At 57.1% G+C, this 9332-nt stretch overlaps 1 protein-coding gene across 1 annotated transcript in view; it reads right to left on the bottom strand.

The window, feature by feature from the left end:
• The window catches only part of KLHL18 (kelch-like family member 18), a gene marked incomplete at its 3' end in the record, with an annotated part of 19451 nt that extends 14119 nt beyond the window's left edge, over positions 1-5332 (bottom strand). The window contains exon 1 of the mRNA XM_009996800.1: positions 5223-5332. Within this exon, the coding sequence (XP_009995102.1) occupies positions 5223-5332 (110 nt within the window). The remainder of the gene's footprint in view (positions 1-5222) is intronic.
• Positions 5333-9332: the final 4000 nt, after the last annotated feature.

Below are 9332 nucleotides of genomic sequence, written 5' to 3'. Positions count from 1 at the left end.
CTCATCACAGGGATGAAATACCTTGTGCCTGGGCAGCACCATCCTTGGAGCTCTGCAGCTCCAAGGGACAGGATTGTTCCCTCAGCAGGATGTCCCCAAGGGTTTCACCTTGGGGAACGTTCCCTTGGACAGATTAACTGCTCTGGGGATGATCCTCAACAAGCCAGGAAGGGTTTGGATTAACCAGAGGGGGTTTTGGTCACCTGCAGGGAGAAAGCTGAGCTCCCCAGGCCCCCTCAGCAGGGGGGGTGGGACTGAAGCCACCCAGCTCCAGTGCTGCCCTTGTGCTGCTGGCAGCACTCACCTGCCCTGCTGCCTGGGGAAATCAACCAGGTGTGCCCTATAAAAAAAGGGAAGGATTCCCTGCTGTGGTGGCAGGGGAATGGGGAGGAGAAGACTTGGGTCCTGGGAGCAGAGAGACCCATGGGGCTGCAGCAGCCAAGTGCTTATCTGGGCTGTGATTCCACCAGCTGAATGGGAGTGATTTCCTGGTGCTGGACAAGACAAAACCTGTGATTCCCTGATTTAAAATTGCTCCTGTAACAGCTGAGGGCCCTCAGGGAGGTGTCTGAGCTGGAATCTCTGCTCTAGAAGCCATCATTGTGTCCACACAGCAAACCCTGAAGGAACAGCTACACCTCTTGCTGCTGGCCAATGACAATTCCTGCTTTTCCTGCACAAGATGAAAAATAATCCCAAGGAGGAGCAGACACCTTGTGTGTCCCATCCATTCATCCTGCCACATCTTCTGAACAAGTGCCCCCTGTCCCCAGAGCCAAACCATCTCCCTTTCTTCTGACCAAATCTATAGGCTTTCCTACCTGTGAGGGATCCTGCTGCTGTCACTTCACAAGAAAAAGACCTTCAAGACCATCAAGTTCCAACCCCCCTGCATGGGCAGGGACACCTCCCAGCAGCCCAGGCTGCTCCAAGCCCCATCCAACCTGCCCTTCAACACCCCCAGGGATGGGGCAGCCACAGCTTCCCTGGGCAACCTGGGCCAGGCTCTCCCCACCCTCACAGCCCAGAATTTCTGTCCTGTCTTATGATCTATCATTTTAGGGGCCTTTTAAGGCACAAGACCTTGTTTACCAGCAACAAGCCAGCCCCACTGCTTGCAAAACATCCTTTCTGACCACAAATCCCTCAGAATTCCCTTCCAACCTCTTCCCCAGCTGAGGAATGACAGCCCATGCTCTCCCTCACACACCCACCAAGCTCTCCCAAGTTCCAGGGCACAATGGAGCTTTCTCCACAGATCCAGGCTGTAGGTGGCACCAGGGCAGCTCTTGCTCTCACCACACAGCTGAGGAGCCTCTTGAGTTCTCTGCTGCAAAGATCCTCTCCACATAATAAAAAAATACAAGAAGTTCCATGTTCCCTGCCATTCAAGTCACAGAGAGGCCAGAGCAGAAATGAAGTCAGTGTCCAAGTGCTGGTGGCCAAGTTCTGGTGGGCAGAAGGTTAAGGGAGAACTGAAGTTTCAGAGATTTCGTGCCAAGATGCAGAGATTCAGAGCAACAACCTTCCTCCCCACCCAGGGAGCAGCTGGATGAGACCTGGAAGAGCTTTGATCTGCAAAACCAGGGGGTTGATGCCATCAGGGCAGACGTCCCTCAGGTCAGTCCTGCTGATCTCCTGGCAGCTGATTGCTTTGAACCAGCAGGGTCACCCCTTCTCCCTGGGCAACAAACACGTGCCCAGAGGCTTCACGTCCAATTCAGGGGAGTCAAGGTGCTTTGCTGGACCCCAGTGCCCCCATTTCCAGTGGGGCCAGGGGAAAGGAACACATCCCAAGGGGATCATTCCTCTTCCCTGCCCTCCTGGAGGGTCAGCAAAACCAAAATGCAGGGGAACTAAACAGCTGAGGACCCCCAAGCCCTTCACAACACTCACCCCAAATCCCTCCTGTACCCCCAACAACCCCCACAGCAACCTGGACAACCCCCAGGCTCTGCTTTTCCTCATCCCACATCACCCTGCTCCTCCACGGGCACAAAGGACCTGCCAGATGCCACCAGGTTCCATGCCCAGGTCCCCAGAGCCCACCTGAAGCTGCAGGACAAGGTTTCACTTGAAGGAAAGCAAGTAAGAACCAGTGGGAGGGGGTCAGGCTGCCAGGCACTAAGTTGGGGGCTTATTTTTTTTGCCAAGCTCAGAGAAGCTGAAGGACAAAACAGAAGCCCAGCAAAGAAGAGTGTGGTTTCTACTAACACTTCAGGTTCAATGTAACACTTCAGGCTCATGAAGCACCAAAACCACTTGTCTCTTCTAGAAGGGGAACAGAATTTATGCTTAGCAGAGACCTCGGGTGGAAAAAACCATGTTAAACCAACACCCCAAAGGGCTCCCTCCTGCTGAGCAACGAGATTTAAGTAAGATCCTGAACCTGCAAGTCCCATCAGCACAACAACATGATCTGGATCTGAAGCCCTCTCAGCTCCTGAAAGGAAAAGCTATTCCCTGTCCCACCAAGGCTCACTTCCCACCAGGAGCTCCCAGCATCTGCAGGGCAGCCAGGAACAGGGTTTTCAAGGGCTCTGCTGGAGTGAGGCAGGCAGCCTGAGCCCTCTGGAATTCCACTTCTCTGCCACACAAAGGGAGCAGCAGCTGCCTCGGGTGCCCCTGCTCCAGGCTGGGAGGTTTGAAGGGACAAATCTGCCCAGGGAGAATAGACTGGAGAGGGGAGAAAAGCCAAGAGGACTCTCACCTCTCAGCCCCATTCAGATTGTGCACAAAAATAACATCACCAGGGCTCTGAGCTTGCTCTCCTTGTTGCTTTTTTTTTTTAGAGAGGCTTTTTCTAATTAGCCATGGAGTTAGTCATGGAAATCTGGCACTCCAGCAATTCCAAACCAGACAAGGAGCAGCTCCAACAGGAGGAGCTGACATTAATTTTGCTCTTTGAGGACTCAGAGAGGCACAAACCTTGTCTGTTTGACAGGTTTAGCCAAAGCTGCTGAGGGTGCCAGCCCAGCACTCGGTTTCCTCTGGCTCTGCCCACACTGAGCAGGACCTAAAAACCTATCTCCCCCTCCCAGATTTATCAGTGAAGAAACAAGAGGAGTGTTTCTGCCCCGTTCTCTGGAGTGGTGCAGTCCACAGGCTTCCAGCAAGCTGCCAGTGTGTCCCCAGAGAGATCTTGTACCTTGGCAAACACCAGCAAACAAAGCTGCCTGAGCAGCTGGCAGCTCAGGAGGATACTTGGCTGCCAAAACCCAGCCCTCAGGAAGAACACAAACACCCAGCAGGTTCTTTCCTGCAGCTAAAAGGCAAACTGGGATTTCCAGATCAGGGACTGACACCTCTGCTTGTCAGGGAACTGAAGCTCTTGGGGCTTTTGCAGCATTTATTGGGGAAGCTCTGGAATCACAGAATCTCAGACTGGTTTGGGGGCAAGGAAAATTAAATGTTATCCTGTCCCACCCCTGCATGGGCAGGGACACCCCCCAGCAGCCCAGGCTGCTCCAAGCCCCATCCAACCTGCCCTTCAACACCCCCAGGGATGGGGCAGCCACAGCTTCCCTGGGCAACCTGGGCCAGGCTCTCCCCACCCTCACAGCACAGAATTTCTCCCTCCCATCTCAGCTCCAGCTCCCTCTGCCAGCTGGAAACCCTTCCCCCTGCTCCCATCCCTCCCTGCCCTTGTCCCAAGCCCCTCCCCAGCTTTCCTGGAGCCCCTTCAGGCACTGGAAGCTGCTCTCAGGTCCCCCTGGAGCCTTCTCTTCTCCAGGCTCAACACCCCAACTCTCCCAGCCTGGCTCCAGAGCTGCTCCAGCCCTCCCAGCATCTCCGGGGCTCCTCTGGACTCTCTCCAGGGACTCCCTGTCCTTGTGCTGGGGGCTACACACACACACACAGAAGGAAAATTGAGAAATCCCCTGTAGAATAAGAGGGAAAGGCCCCCCTGTGCTGTGGTGCACATGGAACCAGAGAAATGAGGCCCCCAGCCTTAATGTGGAGCTTTTCTCACTCAATGAGCTGCAGGACCTGACTGATGTCTCAGTGAGGTGCAAACCAGCAGCCTGAGCAGAGGCTCTGAGCTCAGCTGGAGCAGAAGGGGCTGTCAGAGCTGAGATGCTCCAGGGAAGAGCTCTCCCAAGGGCAGCTCCAGAGAAGCCCAGCACATTAAATCTGAACCCACCCCCAGCCCTTTGAGAGACTTTGCCACTCCCAGCCCAGGTCAGGGCTGAGAAATCCAGATAATCTCAGCTTGGGTCCATCCCTGGGCAGCCCTGTGTGGCCCCAGAGGCAGGGGGAGGAGAGGCCCAGGGACAACAGCTCTGATCCTACATCTGATCCCACAAAGCACAGAGGCCAAAACTGGGAGCTCCCATTTGCCCACCAGCCTTTCAAACACCTGACACACCCAGACCTGGAGCTACAAGCCTCAAAACCCACCAATCATAAATAATAAACCAAGCAGCTTCCCCTTCCTGCAGCTCCATCACCCCAGGCATCTCCCCTCAGGACACAACCACCAGCTTTGCCAGCACTGGAGGTGCAGGGAAACACAGAGTCTCATGGAATCATGGAGCTGTCAGGGTTGGCAGGGACCTCTAGGGAAGACCCAGTCCAACCCCCTGCCAAAGCAGGATCTCCTGGAGCACATCCCACAGGGCTGCATCCAGGGGGGTCTTCAAAGTCTCCAGAGCGGGAGCCTCCAGACCCCCTCTGCCCAGCCTGTCCCAGGACTCTGTCACCCTAAAGAAGTTTTCCTTCCTATTTCAATGTCACTTCCCATGTTCCAGCCTGTGCCCATTGCCCCTCATCCTGGCCTGGGCACCACTGAGCAGAGTCTGGCTCCATCCTCCTGCACCCACCCTGAGATACCTGCAGGCACTGACAAGGTCTGTCCTCAGCCTTCTCCTCTCCAGGCTGAACCTTCCAGCTCTCCCAGCCTTTCCTCATCAGGAAGATGCTCCAATCCCCCCATCATCTTCATCACCCTCCCCTGGACTCTCTCCAGCAGTTCCCTGTCTCTCTTGAACTGGGGAGTCCAGAACTGGTCCCAGTTCTCCAGCTGTGGCCTGCCCAGGGCAGAGCAGAGGGGGACAATGACCTCTCTTGACCTGCTGGCCACACTCTTCCTCATGCACCCCAGGATCCCATTGGCCTCCTTGGCCACCAGGGCACATTCCTGGCTCATGGATCATTTACTGTCCACCAGGACTCCCAGATCCTGCTCCCCAGAGCTGCTCTCCAGCAGGTCCTCCCCTCACCTGTACTGGTCCCTGGGGTTCTCCCTCCCCAGGTGCAGGACCCTGCACTTGCCCTTGTTGAGCCTCATGAGGTTTTTCCCTTCCCAGCTCTCCAGCCTGTCCAGGTCCATGGATGACAGCACAGCCCTCTGGAGTGTCACCACCCCTCCCAGTTTGGTGTCACCAGTGAACCTGATGAGGTCACACCCTGTCCCCTCATCCAGGCCATTGATGAAGATGTTGAACAAAACCAGGCTGAGAATGAACCCCTGGGGGACACCCCTGGTTAACAGGCCCCACCTCGACCCTGCCCCATTGATCACAACCCTCCTCCTGGAGGATCTTTCCACCATCAACCCCCTGCTCAGCTTAAAATCCCAAATAGTGGTTTTGTTTTAAGCAGACAAGGCCACACTGAGACACAAACAATCCTGAGGGAAGAAATTTGGCTTTAGGAAGTAAAAATCCTCCTTTCACCAGAGGAAAAGGGAACCAAGCACACATCAGGTGTGTCTCCTTCCTTCCCTCCTCCCCCCCGTGTATCCACCCCTGCTCCTAATAAACCAGCCTCCAAAACATCCTTTAAATACACCTTTCACAGAACCACAGGATGGTCTGGGTTGGAAGGGACCTTAAAGATCATCTAGTTCCAATCCCCTGCAGGGGCAGGGACACCTCCCACCAGCCCAGGCTGCTCAGGGAGGGACCTGCTGAAGGGATTTGCTCTGGAAGGACAGGTTCCCCATCGTGGAACATCCCTCAAGATGAGCTTGGACCTGCAGCTGTTTAAGAGCCAGGAAGAGGACTTTTCCAACCCTTTGGCTCTCCCTGAACACATCCCAAGCCTCCAGAAAGATGGATGTGCTGGGAGAGCTGAGGAGAGGCAGGGACAGATTCCCCTGAGCTGAGTGGGAGGACGTGGAGCTCCAAGGGAACCACTCACATCAGCACCTCCTGCCTGCAAGCAGCTCCAAGCCCTGCCTGCTGGGGCAGCAACACGGGACTCTGGTGAGAAACCAGCAATAAAATCACCCCAGGGGTGGAAAGGGGGTCAGGACCCACCATGGTCTCCCTCAGGTGTTGACTCTGGATGCTCCTCAGTGCTCTCCCTGCCTTTCCTTTGGATCAGGAGCATTCAGCTGCCACTGCCCCAGCTCCCTTGGCAGCTCCTGCTGTGCTGAGATGGATTTACAGCCTGGGAAGTGTTCCCAGGGGAGGGCAGAGAAGAGCAGGGGTTGTGTCAGTGGAGCTCGAGGTGGCCAAGAGTCCTGAGGAGAAGAACTTGGGGTGCTGGGTGAGAAGAAGCTCAATGTGATCCAGCATCATGTGCTGGAGCCCAGAAACCAACTGTGTCCTGGGTTGTGTCACCTGCAAGTGGGACCAGCAGGGCCAGGGAGGGGATTGTCCCCTCTGCTGAGACCCCCCTGCAGGGCTGGGAACAGCTCTGGGGTCCCCAACACAGGAAGGACATGGAGCTGTTGGAGAGAGGCCAGAGGAGGCCCCAGAGATGCTGGGAGGGCTGGAGCAGCTCTGGAGCCAGGCTGGGAGAGTTGGGGTGTTGAGCCTGGAGAAGAGAAGGCTCCAGGGAGACCTGAGAGCAGCTTCCAGTGCCTGAAGGGGCTCCAGGAAAGCTGGGGAGGGGCTTGGGACAAGGGCAGGGAGGGATGGGAGCAGGGGGAAGGGTTTCCAGCTGGCAGAGGGAGCTGGAGCTGAGATGGGAGGGAGAAATTCTGGGCTGTGAGGGTGGGGAGAGCCTGGCCCAGGTTGCCCAGGGAAGCTGTGGCTGCCCCATCCCTGGGGGTGTTGAAGGGCAGGTGATGGCGCTGGGGGCAGCCTGGGCTGCTGGGAGGTGTCCCTGCCCATGGCAGGAGGTGGGACTGGGTGACCTTGAAGGTCCTTTGCCCCCAAAACCAGGCCGGGATTCAAAGCCACCTCCAAAGCCCAACTAAGCAGCCAAGCTGTGAACACCCAGCAGCTGGAGAAGACACCCTGTGCCAAGTGATGGGAGGGAAGTCCTGCTGGGATCCAGCAGCTCAGCTGATTCCATAGGCAGGGGACAGGGCAGGCACTGGGAGGTGGGAGGTCAGGAGGCTGAAAAGTGCCCAAGGGGTGGGACGTTGTGCTGGGATGACTCCAGACAAGGAGGGGAATCAAACAAAGGGGGGATCTGGGATCCTGAGGCTGTTCCTCAGCTGGAACGTCCACCTCACCCAACCTGGAAGCACATCCAGAGCCCTGTGCCAAAGGGGTCAGATCCTGCTGGGACCTCCCAAGCAGGGCAAAGGGCCAACCAGGCAGGGGAGAAAGTCAAGACTCATTTTCAGGAAGGCAGAGACAGTTTTCTTAAGATTCTAAACCTTTGTGGGGCTGAAAGGCTCTGGAAAAGCAAAGAGAACATGGGGGAAGATGGTGGCCTCACCCAGAGAGGTGCCCAGCACCAGCAGGGCCCCCATCCAGCCCCCAGGCCTTTAACCATGTTCCTAGGCTGCCACACAAGATTAAAAAATGCCCTTTGCTATGGAAAAGAGATGGAAAAACTTCTTCAGAAGAGCTTGAGAGAACAATGGTGGAGGTGAAGGGATGGACCTTGTCACTGAAGAGCAGGCAGAGCAGCCCAAGCCCAGCAAGAGGAGCCACAGCCAGTTCTGTGGCTGCAATTCCAGGGCCTGGGACTGGCAGGACCTGAGAATCATCTTCTGCAACACGAGGCCACCTCAGGAACACCAAGCTTGACCCTGAAGAAAATGCCTCTCCCTGCCACAAACCAGTTCTGTCACCCAGTTCCCCCAGCACAACCTGCAGCCAACACGACAGGGCAGCAGCCTCTTCAGTCCCTTCTTCCTGGCAAGCTCCAGCTCCTCCCCAGGAGCCCCCCCTGTATCCCAGGGGTGCCCCCCAACCCTGCCAGCTCCACGACAGGCACAACCCTCAGCAGCTCCTTGCTTGGCAGCAGCAGGAGGAGGAGGAGGCTGGGCAACACCTTCAGGTTTAATTAAACTCCAGAGCTAATTCTGGGATGACTCAATCCATCTGAGGAGCTGCACTGTCACACCCACCCCACAACAAATTCCTCCAGCACCTCCTGCCAGGCTCTGGGCACTCTCAGAGCCCCCCCAGCCCATCCCCACACACCATCCTGAGGGGCTGTCAAGGTTACAGGTGATTGCTGCTAAGGAAGAAGGTGGATGTTCTGAAAAGATGAAGGTTTCAGAGGGGAAAACAAAAGCTCCTCTCCCGTGGGCTGGAGCAGAAGTTGGGCTGGGAAGCTGAACCAACCCTTGGGTGACCTCCCAAACCACAGTGGGATCATGGGGGTGGGGGGCTGGGGTGCCCCTTTTTCCTCCCCAGACAAGATGGTTGGCTGAATCGTTCTGCCTGGCTGCTGGAAAAAACTGGGGTGGCTCTGAGGGAGATGGAGGCTCCATCTCCCACCCTGTGCCCAGGGAGGGGCTCCATCCACCCTGGGCTGGAGCTGCTCAGCACCCCCCTGGCCCCCAAGGGACCCTCACAAAGCCAATCCCCCCTGATACCCACCAAGGGGGCTGGGGAGGGTCTCAGCATCCCCTGACACCCCACCAAGGGGGCTGGGGAGGGTCTCAGCACCCCCTGAAGCCCCACCAAGGGGGCTGGGGAGGGTCTCAGCATCCCCCTTACCTCCCACCAAAGGGCTGGGGGGGGGTCCTCAGCAACCCCTCCTTGTCTCCCCACCAAAGGCACCCTCAGCTCCTTCCCCCTTTCCCTCCTACCCAAGGGGACACCAGCTGCCTCCTTCTCCCCACCAAACATCCCTCAGCTTCTCAGGGCCCGGGGTCCCTCAGCTGCCCCCTAACCCCCTTTTTTCACCCTATCCTGAGGGCTGGGGTCTCCCAGCTCTCCCCTCAGCTCCCTCCATCATTCGAGGCCCCTTAGTGACCCCTCAGGGCCCAGGGGAAGGTCCCTGTTCCATCTTCCCCATCTCCCGGTGAGGGCTCAGGATCCTCAGCCCCCCTCCTGGCTCTGGGGTCCCTCAGTCCCCACTCAGGGCCTGGGGAGACATTCCCTCAGCCCCCCCTGCATGGCCTGGGGTCCCTCAGGGCCCCCCCAGACCCTCCTGCATGTCCTGGGGTCCCTCAGGGCCCTCCCAGCCCCCCC

This window comes from Chaetura pelagica, unplaced genomic scaffold (genome assembly GCF_000747805.2).
Source record: "Chaetura pelagica isolate M959 unplaced genomic scaffold, ChaPel_1.0 scaffold284, whole genome shotgun sequence".
Classification (NCBI taxonomy): domain Eukaryota; kingdom Metazoa; phylum Chordata; class Aves; order Apodiformes; family Apodidae; genus Chaetura; species Chaetura pelagica.
The sequence above is the reverse complement of the archived record's forward strand: the minus strand, read 5'-3'. Positions and strand labels throughout refer to the sequence as shown.